General features: G+C 39.7%; 1 protein-coding gene across 1 annotated transcript in view; it reads right to left on the reverse strand.

The window, feature by feature from the left end:
• The window catches only part of LOC140806524 (sugar transporter ERD6-like 6), a 4,941-nt gene extending 3,025 nt beyond the window's left edge, over positions 1-1,916 (reverse strand). The window contains exons 1-9 of the mRNA XM_073163076.1: positions 1,769-1,916; positions 1,342-1,406; positions 1,162-1,254; positions 901-981; positions 713-797; positions 551-597; positions 403-465; positions 261-320; positions 71-136 (exon numbers count right to left, since the gene is read on the reverse strand). Of these exons, the coding sequence (XP_073019177.1) occupies positions 71-136; positions 261-320; positions 403-465; positions 551-597; positions 713-797; positions 901-981; positions 1,162-1,248 (489 nt within the window). The 5' untranslated portion in view covers positions 1,249-1,254; positions 1,342-1,406; positions 1,769-1,916. The remainder of the gene's footprint in view (positions 1-70; positions 137-260; positions 321-402; positions 466-550; positions 598-712; positions 798-900; positions 982-1,161; positions 1,255-1,341; positions 1,407-1,768) is intronic.
• Positions 1,917-19,697: the final 17,781 nt, after the last annotated feature.

Genomic DNA, 19,697 nt, shown 5'->3' on the forward strand with positions numbered 1-19,697 from the left:
TTTAACAAAGTAGAAAACACGTGCAGATGAAAAGTCAAGAATCATTATTTACATCTTTAACAAGACATACCAGCACCCCAACAACGGATAGGATTCCCAGTATGCCATACAATGAAGAATCCTCTGCTACCATGCCCTTAAATTGTAAAAGTTTCAAACATGATTGTACCGAGAATAAAAATCGAATAACAAGCATTTCAATGTCTTCAATACCGACAATTCGTTCTCTGTTCTAAAAATAAGATAAATTAATGCATTACCTTAAGAAAAAATGAAACAGAAACAAGTAGGAGACTAAGAACCATTCCAGAAGATGATACCTGAAAAACAATAATTCCATGCATGTCATGTAATCTGATACATAAGTACAAACCTTAGGATTATTATATTTCTTCTACTTACGATTAGAAGAACCCTACGGCCCGTTCTGTCCATCAACCATGTAGAAACGGCAGTTGCAATCACCTAGACAATCCTGAATTTCAGATATTTGAAAGAATTTGCGACTGCTCGAGCAAACAAAAACTAGCAAAAATATTTTCTAACTCGCCTGAATAATTCCCACACCAACGGTTGCAGCATTGCTGGACGTGATTCCTGTTTATGTATGGAAACTATTAAAAAGCTTTTACATTCAAACAAAAAAAGTAAAACATACAATAAAAATGGATTATGCCCATGCACAAGAAAAAATGATGAAGCTTTTACCCACCAGCGGATTCGAATATATTAGAAGAATAGAAGATGACACCATTGATTCCAGATAGCTGCTGGAGGACGAGTAACCCAATTCCTATCTGTATCATAAAAGATATATAAAGCGGACATGAGTAAGAATGTGCCAAACCTAAAATCAGGTTACAACCACAAGTATGGAAAAGTTCTGTAAACAATCGGTACCATCAGAGGTAACCAATATCTTCTTGATTTGAGTTCTGCGAAGTGGAGTGTCGTTCTTCTACTCGTTGAAGCTACAGACCTCTGTAAGAACACAAAAAAATGTATTGGGATAAAAATTGGACATTTTCACGTTCAAGAAACTGATTATGTTGTCCTAGAAATCAATGAGTAATATTTATGAACAAAACGAGTTTTAAAAATAATGTTGCAGCAGGAAATAAACCTATTTCAGGACAAATATAACTATTTGAGAAAATCTACCTTGATTTCGTTTACTTCAAGAGTAATATCGGTGTCAAAACCTCGAAGAACTTGCAAAGAGGCTTCAAAATCATCAGTCATGCCCATTTTAGCCTAATTCAATTTCAAAAAAAATTATACATTTTAGTACTTCAACTGAGCTAAAATAAACTTGATAAAAGAAATTCTTTGTGGTCTCACCAACCACCGAGGAGATTCAGGAATGAAAAATAGGCCAGGTATCAATATCAGACAAGGTAATATTCCTGTGAATGGAGATGAAAAAATTAGTCACTGTCAAGGAACATTGTTGCAAACCTTTTATAGCTTGTGCAGTAATTTTTTAAAAATTGCTTCGAAAGGTGAAAACATAGTCTTAAGCAGTATTTTTGTAGAAGTTTTTCTTTGGTAAATGAATCGATAATCTGATTTGCGAACATCATAACACAGATCAACATTTTTAAAGACCAGCATGATTAAATAACAAATTTAAGATGAATCTAACAAAAGTACTCATTAAAAAATTGTCCTAATGAATCCTGACTTAAAGAGAATCAAATTACAATTTTTTGCATGCCAGGGATTCTTAAAAAAATTATATTCAAAGTCACAGGTCACAAAGAATTACCCAGAACTGCAAGCAATCTCCAATCAACAAGTAGTCCTAATAGATACGACAACAAGATTCCAATCGTCACAGAGAGCTAACAAACAAAAGCACAATTTGAGTCAAATATTTTAGTGAAAAGGACAAAATGAAAAATAGGCAGTTCACTCAGAAACTCCCTGGGTCTTTTAATTTCGTGGGATTTTGTTTTGACCAAGCCGAGCAACTCTCAGTCAAGTTCACTGTCATGTGATCCTCCAACTTCGCTTGTTAGCTAAGATGTCTTTCAAAAATTTAGCATAGCTTGGCATTTGCATTAAAGCATCAGCAAAAGGGATATTAATGTGCAGTTTTTTGAATACCTCTAAAAACTTACCGAATTGCGCATCCAATTTTGCCTTTTTCAATGCTGCAGGAAAAGGAGGAGGAATAACAATCTTATGTTGTGCAGTGGGTGCGGGTGTAGGGTTGAAGACTTACCTGGAGATGATTCAGTCTGTTCATCCGGCACTTGACTTTTTCCTTTTTCTCTCGCTCTAGAATCTTTCCACTTTTCAGCTCAATGGCTTTCACTTGCTCTTTTGGATTAGTCTCGGTATGCTAGGCAAGGTGCCCGGCTCTCGGTTTGCTATCATCTTGGCCAACTGTCCAATCTGAGTCTCGAGCCCCTTTATCGACGCATCTTGGTTTTGAAGCCTAGTTTCAGTGGATGAGAAAATTTTGACATCATTAGCTCCAAATTTGACTTTTCTTCTTTGGGAGGGATCGGATCTGTACATCGGCTGTTTTTCCATACTGTTGTCCTCCCTGTGGTCGATTCTGACTGTTTTGGCCACCCATGAGAAGTTGGGATGTTGCCTCCATCCCGGATTGTATGTATTCGAATAAGGGTCATTCCGTGGACGGTTTTGGACTCCCACTTGATGCACAGGTGCTCCTTCGGGCACATAGAATGGATTTCCATCTTGACAGTCTTTCACATAGTGCTCACCCCCACATTTCTCAAAAGAATACCTCTTGCAAACGCATAGCCGTGCCACCCATGTTCAAGCCATCCAGTTTCCTGTTTAAAACATCAAGTTGTGCAGTAATAGCAGATAAATCAGTTACCTGGTGAATCCCTGCACTTTTCCGCTGATTGTTCCTGTCAGATTGAGGGTGATAACTGCTAGCAGCCATCTCCTCCAGTAGCTCATACCCTTCCTCAGCGGTTTTTCTCAATAGGTTTCCACAAGCAGCAGCATCTATCATAGTACGATTTGGAGTAAGTAAGCCATAATAAAGGTTTGAACGACTAACCCAAGTGGCAACTCGTGATGTGGGCATCTTCGTATAGATCTTTGAAACGCTCCACGCCTCATATAGTGACTCTTGATCGAACTGAGCAAATGTTGTGATGTCTGCCCGCAGCTTCATGGTCTTCGATGGGGGAAAGTATTTGATTAGAAACGCCTTCGCCATGTCTTCCCATTAGTTATCGAACCTACAGGTAAACAGTTCAACCACGCTTTAGCTTTATCACGCAAAGAGAAAGGAAATAAACGCAGTCTAACAGCATCATCAGAAACTCCATTAAATTTAAAGTATCGCAGATCTCAAGAAAATCCGCGATGTGTGTGTTTGGATCATCCACGGCAGTTCCTCCAAATTGGACGGTGTTCTGAATCATCTGGATAATGGCTGGTTTGATTTCAAAGTGATTTGCCCGCACAATAGGCCTCACAATGCTAGGGCGTGCACCATCCAAAGAAGGCTGGGCATACTCTAACATTGGTATGCGGCGTGGCATCTCAATCTGTCTCTCTTCGCGGCGCTCCTCCTCATGCTCTTGCTCGTGCCTCTCCATCAAGTCTTTCAGTCTTTGCTGCTGTCTTCTCCTGCGAAGAGTTCTTTCGATTTCAGGGTCGAACTCAAACTCCACGTCAAGTGACCTTGGCATGCACTAGACAAAAACCTGGAATAAATATGGAGTGTTAGCTTAATAAAATAAAATACACTAAAGAAAATAACTGAAAATATAATTGTAGATTAACAGTCCCCGGCAACGGCGCCAAAAACTTGATCGAGCAAAACTTGCACTGTGAATTCCCCAATAAAATATGATTTTGTATGCTCAAAAGTAATCGCAAGTGCACGATGTCAAGTAATAATATAGTGTATGTGAATACGAGTATCGTTCCACTGAGGACTGTATTTAACAATTATTATTTTAGTTATTAAACTTTAGCGACGAAAAGTGATTGATTGTGTTATCTATTAAAATGCAAGAAAGTTAAATAAACAACTTCAAAGATCAAATGATGAAATGTGGATTCTAAATCAATTAATTGAATTTCAAATGATAGAGGAATTTGTTGGGACTTCTGGTTCACCTACCCCTTTATTAATTAATTAATTCGTTCGATTGTGTTCTACGCTTCCGACAGGATTTCCTATTTAATTGAGCACACTCTCTCGAGCTATGTCAACTAATTCACTCAAATGAAGTAATTAAATGTCTTTAATTATTTATCACGAATGAATCGCATTCCGATTAATGAAACCCCCTAGTTTTCGTCCCTAAGGACTATGACTATCGGCACGTATCCAATTTCATATATCTATGCAAATTGTAGATCCGCGAATTATACTACTCGATCCTATCACTAGTTATTCTCTCGAACTCACTCGTGATATAAAATGGTCGTAAAGTTAGCTACGCTCAACGACACAATGAAAATCGTAGAATAAACAAGAATAAATCACAAATCGACATATAAATTAATCAACTAAAAGTTCGGGGTAGGATCCCCTTTAATCCCAACAAATATAAAAAGTTAGCTACTAGAATTCATAATGAAAATAAGCAAAACAATATTTAAATGACGGAAAATAAACTAGAAATACGAGACGTGACGAATTCTGCGAAGAACGATGCCCGGAAACCGTCCAATCTTCAATCCAAATGCCAAAAAGCTCTCCAAAACTCCTTGTGCTCGAAAATATGTCAGAATCCTCTCAAAAATCGACCAACCTCCCTACCATAGCAGCCCACATCCAAAATAAGGTAAGAAATCGCGACCAAAATTTTCCAAAATAAGCGGCGCTCGGGCGTAAAGTACCGCCCGAGCGCCACATTCTCTGTAAGTTTCCTCGGCTTGTGCGGCATTCGCGCTCGGGCGGTAGAAATATACCGCTCGAGCGCCGATAGTTCTGTCTCGATTGCACCTTCTCGCGCCCGGGCGGTAGAAAAGTACCGCCCGAGCGCCACATGTTCTGTAATTCACTCGGCTTAGTCAATCTCGCGCCCGGGCGGTAGAATATACCGCTCGGGCGCCACTTATTCTGTCCAGATTCTTTAGTTCTGCACTTTTGGCTCTGCTTTTCGTTCTCCGATCATTTTCCCTGCAAATTCATCACGCACCAGTGAGACACGACACAATGCAAATACTTACTATAAAATGAACAAAAAGTAAAAGAAAAGCATGCATGCCCAAAGTAAACGCAACTAAAACTAACACAATAAACACGTAAAACACCACCTATCAATCAGCATCTGAATATCCAATAAGATTTAACGATGAATCATTGGGATACCATAAGCCGACATTTTGAGTTCCTTTCAAGTACTTCAGAATACGTTTAACAGCAATATAATGAGATTGTTTGGGGTTAGATTGAAATCTAGCACAAATACAAACAGCAAACATGATATCTGGTCTACTGGCAGTTAGATATAATAATGAACCAATAAGACCGCGATATTGAGTTACCTCTACTGGAATACCACTTTCATCTTTATCAAGTTTAATCGATGAGCTCATTGGAGTAGAAGCAGCAGAGCATGCTTCCATTCCGAACTTTTCATAAGCTCCTTGGTGTACTTGGCTTGATTTATAAATTCTAGTCTCCAGTTGCTTAATCTGTAATCCTAAAAAATGTTAATTCTCTCATCATACTCATTTCGAATTTATCCTGCATCAATTTTCCAAACTTTGCACATAATTTGGGGTTATTTGACCCAAAAATGATATCATCAACATAGATCTGTACTAAAAGAGTATGCTTATTCTTGACTAATGTAAACAAAGTTTTATCTACTGCTCCAATGGTAAAGTCATGATCAATAAGAAACTGTGATAGAGTGTCATAACCATACTCTAGGTGCCTGTTTTAGACCATATAATGCTTTGTGTAATTTAAATACATGATGAGGTGGGAAATGATCGATGAAACCTGGATGTTGTTCGACGTAGACTTCTTCTTGTAAGAGACCATTCAGAAAGCACTTTTCACATCCATTTGATATACTTTGAAATTCTTGAAAGCAGCAAATGCTAAGAATATTCTGATTGTTTCGAGCCTTGCTACTGGTGCGTAGGTCTCATCAAAGTCTATTCCTTCTTCTTGTCTGAAACCTTGAGCTACCAATCTTGCTTTATTTCTCACCACTGTGCCTTCTTCATTGAGTTTGTTTCTAAATACCCACCGAGTTTCAATGACAGCTTGGTGAGATGGTCTAGGCACTAGAAACCAAACTTCATTTCGTTTGATTTGATTTAGCTCTTCTTGCATGACTTCAATCCAACTAGGATCCAGAAGAGCTTCTTCAATTTTCTTTGGTTCATCCTGAGATATAAAAGCAGCATGCATGTATTCAATAAGCATTTTCCTTCTGGTTCTCAAAGGCGCTGCTGGATTACCAATAACCAATGATGGATGATGAGATTTTCTCCAGATAAAAGGATTTAAAAGGACATCTTCCTGATTTGATATGTTGAGATTGTTCTCGACAGAACCAGTAGTAGGTTCTTGAGTGTCTTTTGCTGGTATGGGTAGATCCAAAGTCTGTACTTCTGGCTCCACTATTGGAATGTCTGGTTCTGGATTTTGAAGATCTTTGATGTTTGCTTCTACATCATCTTCACTGTCAAATTCCAAGTGAATCCTGTCTAGCCTGTTACTTAAATCAGATATGTTAGAAATTTCAGCAGCACTGCTGTCTTCATCGAAGACATCATGAATCGATTCTTCAACATTAAGAGTTCTATTGTTGAAGATTCTAAAGGCTTTGCTTACAGCAGAGTAACCAAGAATAGTCCAGCATCTGATTTTGAGTCAAATGCAGTTAAATGATTTTTGCCATTATTTAGTACAAAATCATCTGCAACCAAACACATGAAAATAAGATACGTTAGGCTTTTTCCCTTTCCATATTTCATAAGGGGTCTGATTTTGCCTTTTGTTGACCATAGATCTGTTTTGCGTGTAACAAACAGTATTGATAGGTTCAGCCCAGAAGCGCTGAGAGATGTCTGCATCTGCTAGCATTGTTCTAGCTGTTTCTTTTAGAGTTCTATTTCTCCTCTCACTACTCTCCGTTTTGTTGAGGTGTTCTGGCAGCTGAATATTCATGATGAATCCTCTGTTCATTCAAATATAACTCAAGATACTTGTTAGTGAACTCAGTACCCCTATCACTTCTGATTTTAATGATGGTAGTAGATTTTTCATTTTGAATTCTTTTCAGAAGCTTGATCAAGAGGCTACTGGTTTGATCTTTTCCTGCGAGAAATAATACCCAAGTGAATCTAGAAAAATCATCAATAACAACAAGAGTGTATTTCATTCCCCCTAAGCTCATGATGGAGATTGGACCAAATAGATCCATAAACAGTAGTTCCAGACATCTTGAAGTTGATTTGCTATCTTTATTCTTGAAACTGGATCTTATCTGTTTCCCAAGCTGACAAGCAGAACAAACATGATTTTTAACAAAATTAATATCAGGTAATCCATCAACTATATTCTGCTTCTTGAGATAATTGATTGACTTGAAATTTAGATGATTCAATTTCTTGTGCCATAGCCAGTGTTTATTGCTAAGAGAAGCAACTAAGCATGTAGGAGTATTGACATGATTTGAGTTCGAAGAGACTATGTAAGTGTTGCTTTCTCTTTTTCCAGTTAACACAATAATTTCAGCAGAATCTCTAACTATACATGAATGTTTCTGAAAAGCTACAGAATAACCATTATCACATAGTTGACTAATGCTGATTAGATTGTAACAAATTGTCAACTAATAACACATCATTAATAGTTATGTTACCATGGATAATATTACCCTTACCCATGGTTTTACCTTTTGAGTTGTCTCCAAAAGTTATCTTTGGTCCAGTACAACTCACTATCTCGGAAGTAGGTTTTTTTGTCCAGTCATGTGTCTGGAACATCCACTGTCCAGATACAATGTAGAGTTACTGACTTCTGTTTTCTTCTGCTGTTCCTGCAAACACAAATTTCAGTATCTGGTACCCAAATCTATTTGGGTCCAAGTCTTATCAGTCCTTTGGGGACCCACATTTGTACAATTCTTGGTGATCTTGTACTTCGGGTATCCAAATGTGTGTGCAACAGAAGGTCTGTTTTTTCTAACAGTATATGCATATTAAAATGTTGTTCCTCCCTTCTGTTTCTGTTTTCCAGTCTGTATCTCTTCTGAACAGGTTTAGAGTTGTAGTACTGGTAGTTTTTAACCTTCATAGGATGTTGTCTTCCAGAGTTGAATTCTTTTCTGACTCTAGAACTCTGGTCAACTTTTTCCTTAGGTTTACGTAACCCAACCGACCATAGTGTATTCTTCTGTTCATCTGACTTACATTCCTTTCAACTGAAGCAGTAGGTACTGGTCTTTCTGTACCACGCTGGATCTCACAAAGTGAATGTATTTTCCTTTGCACATATCCAGTGTTGGATTAGTATTCGTTTCAGAAGTGTCTTCATTATTACAAAAACCGAAACCACCTCTATCTCCTGACTGTTTTTGTAATTCTTGCATCTTTTCCAGTGAAACAGAAGATTTGTTCCAAGCATTTACCAGCAGCGACAACTTCTGGTTTTCAGAAAGCACCTTCTGGTAATCTGCTTTGGCTCTTTCATTCTTAGTTATTAATTTACTCATCTTAACTTGTAAATCATTACACTGTCTACTTGCAAGCAAGTTAACTTACTTTATGATTCTGTAAGTTCTGATTTTCGATCTTTACTTCTTCAATGATTGAGAAAGTCTGGAATACTCTTTTACCATGTCATATAGTGCATCAATCAAATCAGTTCGTGTAAATTCGTTAGAGTCAAGATCAAATACCTCTCCAAATGTCGAGGTTGATTCATTGTCTGCCATGAGACATTGACCTCTTCTGCATCATTGTCACTGGAATGACTTTCTGAGTCAGATGACTCAGAACTAGAGTCCGCCCATTTGGATTTGCTTTCTTCGGCAATCATTGCTTTTCGATCTCTTCTGGACTTTTTTGTCATTTCTCTTGCGATCCTTTCTCTTTTGGTCATCCTTCTTTGGTTTAGGTGTGAAAACCGAAATCTGGCATTAATATATTAATGTTTGTAAGGGAATTTAGCATAGGATTTTATTATATTAAATGAGATATGATGATGAGAAAATTAATTGTTGGAAACATTTATTAGTTAATATATACACTAAAGGAGCATATTTCGAAAAATATTATGGAGATTTTGAATATATTGAGATATCCTACAAGAGCTAAAGGATTTAGGCATGATTATAACTAATTTTAGAAATTATATGCCTAAATATTTTAAGGCATGGGTACAAGGAAGCATGCCATGCAAGGTGGAAGCAAATCTCCTCACCTAGTCACCATAATTTCGAAAATATTGAGGGACAAGAGATTAGGGATTTAAATCTCACGAAATTGGAAGATAAATCAACAACAATGGCAATGGAATTGGAGTCAAATATTGTAAGATTTATGCCAATCTTGAGCATGATTTTAGTGCCATAATTAAACCCCTCCATCTCACCTATAAATACAACACCACCCTAGTCATTCCTCCACACCACAAATTCGAAAATTAGAGCTGCATATTCTCGAAATTCAGCAGCCTCTCCATAGCCAAACTCTGCCCGAAAAATCGTCCAAGAAATTAAGCCGAAGTTCTGTCCGAAGGAGGAGCAAGGAGCGATCCAAATTTCGAGTTGAGCATCTTTGTTTTTCTAGCATTCAAACACGGTAAGTGGGCTGTTTTAAATTTCGGTTTTATGCATATGTGAAAATATCGGTTTTGTTGTTTTAAAAATGCGGTCGAGTACCGTCGTTTTGGTCTATACGTTTTTACGAAAGTTGGTACGTTTATGTTTGACACTGTGAGAATTCCCTGAAAATGGGTGGAATTCCAACATATGGCCCTTAACAGTGGGATAGAACTGTTTTATGGCCTCGCCCCCTTAGAGGATTAAAACTTAGGGACTGATATCAGTAAACCATAAAAGGTGAAAAATCGCAAAAGTGTTTATGATATGATTATGATGTTACGATTATGAAAAGCATGTTATATTTATATGTACGTTTCGAAAATGTTGTAAAAATGTTTATGTTGTTTTCAATATCCCCCATTTACTGAGTATTCCCAAAATACTCACCCCCTTACAATCTTCCCCAGATAAATCCGAAGAACAGGTTGAAGAAGAAGAATCTGAACAATTTTGGGGATGGTGAATTTTGTGATTTAGTTTAGTCATGCTATTTCTTTTTTTGAATTTTAGTACTTTTAATTTCATGTAAGACGCTTCCGCATTAGTTATTTCAGTTGTAAAGACAGTTGTTTTTTTTTAGAAATTATGAAATAAACTGGTTTTCGGTTTATACTATGCTACGAGGCTGGTTGTTTTTAATTGTGTGATTGATAAACAACGCCGATGTCGACTAACCCCGGTCTCGGGACGTGACATTTAGTGGTATCAGAGCCGCCAGGTTCATAATCCGAGAGGGAAAAATCGAGTTTCAAAAAAAAAAATCGAAGTTCGAAAAACAAAAAAATCCGGAAATTTTTCGAAATTCTGGCCAAACAGCCCCTACATGCGCCGCCGCGTTTTTCGCCGATTCCGGCCTCTTCCGGTAGTTTTTCTTTGATCGGAGACCTGATCTAGAACCGCCTAGATGAGACGAACAAAATCCCTCTATCAATTTCAGATTTTCCGTTCCTATGCAACCGGAATTTCGGATCTACAAATTTTCGCCCAAACCCTAACGCCGAATGCTAGTTTGTCCCATTACCCTACCAATCCTACTCCTACTCCGATTTTAAATTAAATTTACGCGAACGATATATGATCCATGGGTAACGTTTCCCCCCTCAATCAATTTTGAAATCGGATAAGCCCATCGGAAACGCACCAAATATGAGTTACGTTAGCGAATTGCGCGACTTTCCGACCAAATTAAGTAGTTTTCCAACCGATTTCTGGGCCGTGCCACCACCGTTTCCGTGATCTTGACACCTTCGCCGACGTACGACTAAGCTTCCGACCATACTCCGGCGAGTCAACCCGGCGAGTCCAACTCGGCCGAGTCCACGAGTCACCGCCAGCTTATGTTCTTCGTTTTTTTTTCGTAGAAAACTCCGAATTCGATTCCGTCGACTGTTCTGGAATCCTCTCGATATACCCGTCGAATCCATATGTCTATCTCAAAACTTTCCATTTGGAAATTTTCGAATTTTTATTTATTTTCCATTTATTGAACTCTATATGACCTTGACATTTTATTATGTCCTATTTCATTCAGCACATTATTTAGATTGGTTCAGTACATTTATTTCTTTAGATTGGTCATGTTCATTTATTTTCCTGCTTGAGAAATCAATAAAATATTTTATTCGTTCCATTGATTTCAATTTACTTATACGCAATCTATTGCATAAATCTACTCGTACAAATTCTTAGAAACATTCAAATTGTAGGAAATGGCCGGTAGACCTCCAAGGCAAAACCGCAACCCCCGTTATGCTAACAACAACAAAAACAATAATGGAGAAGGCAACGGACCTCCACCTCAGTTCAATCTCAATCAAGCAGACTTGATGGCCATAGCCACGATCGTGGCCACGACACTGCAAGGGTTAGTGAACCCCAACGCCAACCAACCACCACCACCTCCACCGCAGCACGGAGTCAAATTCCATTATGAATCACTGCGCAAGAACAGGTGCCCAACTTTCAGTGGTGCTGCCGACCCTGAGGTTAGCCAGAGTTGGTTGAAAAGTGTGGAGACCTCAGCTTGCGACTGTTGGAAGCCCGGATGCACTGAAAGTGGACGTGATAGTGCCCTTCCTGGAAGATCGAGCAGGCAAGTGGTGGGAAGCAATCTCGCCAGCCATGACAGCTTGCAGGACCAATCACGTGGCAACATTTTAAGGAAGACTTCCTGAAACAGTATTATCCCGCCGAGGTCAGAAACTGCAGAAACTGAGTGAGTTTGAAGAATTTCAGTCAAGCTCCCGACATGTCAGTTGTGGAATACACCTCCCAGTTCAACGCCTTAGGATCTTATGCTCCGGCAATTATGGCGGATGAAGTTCTTAAATTGCACCGCTTCAAGAAGGGGGTTGAACAGCAGGATCCAATCAGCCCTAGCAGTCTACCAACCGACGAATTTTTCCGACCTGATGGCGCAGCTATCCGAGCTTGAAACTGATAGTCCAGCGCAGGAGAAAAGAATTTAGGAACAAAAGGCCTATGAATGATCAGCCCTCTCATGCACAGTCAGTCGTTCAAGAAACCGAACCATTCCGGTGAACCATCTAAAGAGACTTCGCATGCCTCAGGCTACCAGGCCATTAAGCCTTGCCCAACTTGCCACTTACGCCACCTGGGAGAATGTCGTAGAGCCAGCGGCGTCTGCTTCGGATGTGGAAAACCAGGACACCGTATGGCAGATTGTCCAGCCGCCAACAACAAAACAACTGGACCAGGTAAAGGAGACGGGTCAAGCTCAGGGGCGAATGCCAATAAACCACGGGAGAACAAACCAAATGCCAGGGTGTTTTCCATGACGCAGGAGGAGGCGGATGATGCAAGCGATGTTGTGTCAGGTACCATATTTATTCAGCAAGTGCCTGCTTATGTGTTATTTGACTGTGGCGCTAAACATTCTTGTATATCTAAAATTTGGTAAGAAGTTAGGACGTAAGCCCGATAAGCTAACCAAACCTTTCCAAATAGCCACGCCTACTAGTAGAGCCATTGAAACTGACGAAATTTACAGAGATGAAAATTCAGTATTGGTAATTAGATTTTTAGAGCCGACTTGATATAGTTGATCATGGTCATTTTCGATATCATCTTAGGAATGGATTGGTTAGCAAGAAACAATGCGATAGTAGATTGTAAGGGAAAGGAATATCCCTACCTATTTGGAGACCAAGCCAACTCCAGTTTCGAGGACGAAACTTCTCATAAAGAGGGAGGGATGTGAAAACCGAGAATCTGGCATTAATATAATTAATGTTTGTAAGGGAATTTAAGCATAGGGATTTTATTATATTAAATGAGATATGATGATGAGAAAATTAATTGTTGGAAACATTTATTAGCAAGTTAATAATATATACACTAAAGGAGCATATTTCGAAAAATATTATGGAGATTTTGAATATATTGAGATATCCCTACAAGAGCTAAAGGATTTAGGCATGATATTATAACTAATTTTAGAAATTATATGCCTAAATATTTTAAGGCATGGTACAAGGAAGCATGCCATGCAAGGTGGAAGCAAATCTCCTCACCTAGTCACCATAATTTCGAAAATATTGAGGGACAGAGATTAGGGATTTAAATCTCACGAAATTGGAAGATAAATCAACAACAATGGCAATGGAATTGGAGTCAAATATTGTAAGATTTATCCCAATCTTGAGCATGATTTTAGTGCCATAGATTAAAACCCCATCCATCTCACCTATAATACAACACCACCACCTAGTCATTCCTCACACCACAAATTCGAAAATTAGAGCTGCATATTCTCGAAATTCAGCAGCCTCTCCATAGCCAAACTCTGCCCGAAAAAAAATCGTACAAGAAATTAAGCCGAAGTTCTGTCCGAGGAGGAGCAAGGAGCGATCCAAATTTCGAGTTGAGCATCTGTGTTTTTCTAGCATCAAACACGGTAAGTGGGCTGTTTTTAAATTTCGGTTTTATGCATATGTGAAAATATCGGTTTTGTTGTTTTAAAAATGCGTCGAGTACCGTCGTTTTGGTCATATACGGTTTTATACGAAAGTTTGGTACGTTTATGTTTGACACTGTGAGATTCCCTGAAAATGGGTGGAATTCCAACATATGGCCCTTAACAGTGGGATAGAACTGTTTTATGGCCTCGCCCCTTAGAGGATTAAAACTTAGGGACTGATATCAGTAAACCATGAAAGGTGAAAAATCGCAGTGTTATTATGATATGATTATGATGTTACGATTATGAAAAGCATGTTATATTTATATGTATGTTTCGAAAATGTTGTAAAAATGTTTATGTTGTTTTCAATATCCCCCATTTACTGAGTATTCCCAAAATACTCACCCCCTTACAATCTTCCCCAGATAAATCCGAAGAACAGGTTGAAGAAGAAGAATCTGAACAATTTTGGGGATGGTGAATTTTGTGATTTAGTTTAGTCATGCTATTTCTTTTTTTGAATTTTAGTACTTTTAATTTCATGTAAGACGCTTCCGCATTAGTTATTTCAGTTGTAAAGACAGTTGTTTTTTTTGAGAAATTATGAAATAAACTGGTTTTCGGTTTATACTGTGCTACGAGGCTGGTTGTTTTTAATTGTGTGATTGATAAACAACGCCGATGTCGACTAACCCCGGTCTCGGGACGTGACATTAGGACAATCAGCAATGAAGTGATCTATCTTTCCACAGTTAAAGCATCCCATATCACCAGATGGTGAATCCTTTTGAAGTTGCGATTGGGACCCTGATAAGTTCGATGGTTCTTCTTCATGAACCTGGAGAATTTCTTTATAATAAGGACATAGCATCACTACTGATTTGTTCAGCAGTCTTCTCCAATGTATTGTCAATGATCACAGTAGGTAATGCCTGAGGTACAACTGTAGCAGCAGTAGAAGAGGTAGTGGCAGTAGCAGTAAAAGCAGTAGCAGTAGCAGCAAGAGCCTTGGTGGGTAGGCTTGAAGGCTCTTCTCCACTTCTTACTTCCAATTCGAACTCGTAAGCTTTCAGATATGCAAATAAGTCGTGCAGTTCCAACTTGTTCAAGTCTTTGGATACTCTCATAGCCATTGTTTTAACATCTCATTCTCTGGGTAAGGCTCTCATTACCTTGAGGGCTATTTCTCTGTTGCTATACTCTTTACCCAGAGCTGTTAGCTCATTTACCAGGCTGCTGAATCTTTCATCAAACTCGTTTAGAGTTTCACCAGCTCTCATTTTTAGATTTTCGAATTTCTGCATTGTTACAGACAGTTTGTTTTCTTTCGTTTGCTCATTTCCTTCACATATCTGGATGAGCTTTTCCCAAAAATCTTTTGCAGTAGAACACATTTTGATCTTGCTAAAAGTGTTCTTGTCGAGAGTTTTATACAATATATCTTTTGCCACATTATCAAGGTTGGCCTTCTTCTTATCTTCACTGGTCCATTCACTTCTTGATTTTTCAACCATCTGTGGTGCACCCTCAGTAACAGCAACAGCTGTATTAGGCTTTAATATTTTCAGTGGACCATCTGTGATGACATACCACATGTCATCATCTTGTGCTGCAAGATGAGCTTGCATTCTGATCTTCCAATCATCGAAATATTCCTTAGAGAACATAGAGATCTTGCTAAAGTGTGTCATTTGTTGTAGTTTTTCACGAACAAGAATAACCTGCTCTGATACCAATTGTTGAGGATCGAAGTTGAGTTTAGAGGGGGGTGAATAAACTCTACTTGTTTTTCTTTCTTTTCTGATGAGGTACTAAAATCCTGTTAGGGATAGTAGTTTATCTTGTACGTATACTTTCACCTAGATTACAATAAAACGTGCGGAAACAATCTGATGAAGTAATTGAAAGACAATAAAAAAGTAGGCAGCAGTTGTTTATGGTAGTTCGAAGATAAAATCTTCTACGTCTCCCCTTCTCCTGTTTCCAGAAGGTATAACTAAAAGACTTTGGATATTACAGTACAACTCTTGTACACACCCACTTCAGAAGGACTTACACCTCGGCCTACTGAAACTCTTAGTTACTCAACTCACAAAAATACGAAACACAAAGTTCTGAAAATACTCTTTTCAGATTACAAACTCTTCCTGATAAAGTATAAGTGATGTAAAGATTGTGAAGAGTGTAAGAATCAGTAGCACAAGATGATCTTCAAAAGATCAGATATTAGCTATGAAGCGTGTGCTACTTTTCTTTGTGTTGAACTTTAAGTACTCAAGGAATTTCGAGATTTGTCTGATGAGAGAGAATAGCTTTGTTCCTTGAAAGATGATATTATGCGAAGTGTCGTGTCGTATAAGGGTTTGATCCAAGTATATATAATCGACTAAGTTCAACGTTCATAATCAGAGGATGTCTCCAGATAACTGATACAATCAGCTTTATTACCAAAAGAGGTTCCTGCAAAAAAGCTATAAAACAATCAGTCTTGTTTTATACTTAATAGGGTAAAGTGCATTAAATGACTCCGTATAGTATTTAATGTTGCAATTAATACTAGTACTAGGAACTCTTAACGGTAACAATTAAAGTAGCAATGTTAGGCAACGTCTTCTACTGGTTTTTGTATTGCTATCCTTTCTACTGCTTTAGTTTTATTAGACCAGTAGCTTCTAATAAGTTAGTCTACTGTTCTGGTCTGCTGGTTTTAGTTATCATCGCCACAATAAAATTCATGTCTAACATTTATCATTATTAATATCAGATTCTATGTATCCAACAAAGATGAACAAAACAAAAATTGATATCTTATTCAGCAAAAGAAGTGTGACATTGTTTTGGTGAAGCATATGCGTGAACACCTACCTAGCCTCAAACGACATGAAGACAAAAAACAGAAACGTAAACTCGAAACATCAAAAAAGGAAAGATCACTATCAAATACTGTAGTAGCCCGAATTCCAAATTGGGTAATTAACGGACTAATGGTGATTAATCATGATCGGACGGACCGAAGATGGTTCGGAAGCACCGAAGAGTTCGGACGATCCGAAGTAAGTTCGGTGGATCCGAACATGAGGTGTCAAGAGTTGATCGACACGTAGATGTTCGGACGGTCCGAAGTGTATGATCGGAGGATCCGATCATGAGCTGTCAAGAGCCGATGGACACGTAGGAGTTCGGACGTTCCGAAGAGGGTTCGGACGATCCGAACATGGCCTATAAATAGTGCTCGGATTTCTCATTTGTGACTCGCCAATTCAGAGAGTTCCTTAGCATTTCAGTCGTTTCTGATAGGTTCTAGTCTTTTTCCGAGGTTCGGGCACTAGCGGGGAGCTGCTGGTCTTGTAGCGGAGCTGTGCTCTAGTTGGGAGCTAGCGACATCAGCGGGCTAGCGACGGACGAAGGTAAACCCTAAACCTTTAGTAGTACTAGGGAGTACTGGTTTTGCTAAGTCAAGCATGGTAGAATTGATTGGGAGATGCTTTTGATGCGTAGGCTTGTTCTAGACCTGTTGTCTAGTTGTTCCAGTGGATTAGGATTGCTGTGATAGAGGTACGAAAGTACTATCCGAGATATCCTGGTTGAGTATACATTCATATATGTGTTGCATGATTATGTGTTGCATTGTTATATGTCATATGATGCATGCTATTATGTCACGAGTTATGATGCATATTGCATATCATGTTGAGCCGTATCTCCTTCGAGATAGCCTTTACTGTTGAGCTGTATCTCTTTCGAGATAAGCTATATCTTGGGGCCGCTCAGCCCTGTCTTGTGGACGCATGGACACCGAGAGTACACAGTGGCCGACGGGTCGGGAGGGCTTCGGTGGTCCGGGACATTTTAGGTCCACGTCTATCTTGTAGTGGATGCAGTGACCCAGAGGTTGGACCGCGCGGCACTATCCACTTGGCGCCTCTAGACTGAGCATTGTTGAGATCCTTTTGTGACTCCTGTTTCTTGACTACCCTGGTATCATATCATAGCATGTGCATTTCATATAGGTTTGTATACTCATGCTTTTGTACTGGGCGTTCTTATCGCTCACGTCCTCGGTTTTGTTTATCTTGGACACCCCATTCCCACGGGGCAGGCCTCAGGTTGGATGGCTCAGGAGGAGCAGGAGGAGGACGTTGAGTAGCTGGTTGGTTTAGTTTTCAGTGTTTTCCATTTGAATCGATATGGTTGTATCAGATACTTTCAGTTAGTTTTAGTATTCTGGATTTCGATTGGGTTGTATAATTTTTGTTGTTGACCGTATTTTCGCTGTTATCTCTGATTATTGTTAATTAAGTTAATTGCATGCTTAGCTCTTGATTAGTAGGTGATTCTGGAACGGGTCACTACATTTATGGTATCAGAGCATGCATACGATTTTGGGATATAGATTTCTGTTTTGGGATTTTCGTTGACCATTTTACCATTTTTCCCTACTCTATCTTGTAGCGATGGCTGACCATTTTGGTGACGAGAGTAGTCAGGGAAGTGTAGGTCGTTGGGGTGACCAGGATGATCATAGGCGTCACCGTGAGCATCGTCATCGTCAGGATGGTCCTAGGCGTTTTGATTTGCACCGTTTCATTCAGATGGGGCCTAAACCTCTAGTTGGTGGAGAGACTCCCGATGATGCTGAGGACTGGTTAGAGCGCATGGAGAGTTGTTTCCGTGCATTCCAGTGCACCGAGGAGCAGAAGATGGAGACCCTTAGTTTTCTTCTCGAGGGACGTGCGCGCAAGTGGTGGCGATCGACTTCTGCGCCGATAGTCCAGTCCCAGGGTAGGGTGACTTGGGCCGATTTCCGTGCAGCTTTCATGCAGCTGTATTTTCCTCCAGCTCTTCGCCAGGCGAAGACGATTGAGCTCCTGAATCTGAAGCAGGGTAGTATGTCTGTTGATGAGTATCAGCAGAAGTTCTTCGAGTTGTTGCCCTTCGCTCCTCATATCAGTGGCAGTTCTGAGGCCAAGTATGATCATTTCCTCCAGGGTCTTAACCAGGAGATCTTTGACCGAGTCACTGTCTGTGATAATCCTACTTCTTATGATGGGTTAGTGAACCGGTGTCGCCAGGCAGAGATCAGTCTCCAGCGTGGTAGGGCTATTCTTTCTTCTAGACCTCCGAGTACTTTGAGGCCTCGATCTCAGTCTTTCAAGAAATCTGGTTCGTCTTCTTCTGGATCTGGATCTCGATCTAGCGGTGTTTTCCGTTTTGGTAAGAAGAAGGAGTCTTGTGTGCATTGTGGGAAGAACCATCCATCGGAGCAATGCCGAGTAGCCGCAGGAGCTTGTTATCAGTGCGGAGAGATGGGGCATATTAAGAAGAATTGTCCTCAGTTGCGAGGTGGAGCAGGATCTGGTTCCGGATCTCAGACGACTGTTCAGCAGAGGAGGCAGGGTCAAGCAGTGGGTAGTTCGAATCTTCGACCTCGTGCCCAAGGTCAGGTGTTTGCGCTGAACCAGGATCAGGCTGCAGATGAGACGGAGAGAGTCATAGCAGGTACTTTTCGTTTATGCGGTATTCCTGCTTTTGTTCTTATTGATACCGGAGCATTGCATTCATTCATTTCTGCACGATTCGTTAAGCGTCATAAGTTACCGTATGTTTCTCTAGACGTCATTCTTTCTGTTTCTACCCCGATGGGTCATTCAGTTTTAGCTAAGCGTCTAGTGATGGGTTGTCCTTTAGATTTTGAGGGTAATGAGTTGACTGCGAATCTTATGATTCTGGAGATGGAAGATTTTGATTGTATTTTGGGTATAGACATTTTGACTACCTACCGAGCTACTGTGGATTGTTACCAGAAGCTTGTTCAGTTTCGTACGACTGAGAGCTCTAGTTGGTTTTTCTATGGTGAGGGAGCGCGACCTCCGATGCCAGTGGTATCTGCTCTTAAAGCCTGTCGTGCTTTAGAGGCGGGCGGGGAAGGCTACCTCATCTATGCGATTGATACGTCCACAGGTAGTGTTGAT

This window comes from Primulina eburnea, chromosome 12, assembly GCF_022965805.1.
Source record: "Primulina eburnea isolate SZY01 chromosome 12, ASM2296580v1, whole genome shotgun sequence".
NCBI lineage: Eukaryota > Viridiplantae > Streptophyta > Magnoliopsida > Lamiales > Gesneriaceae > Primulina > Primulina eburnea.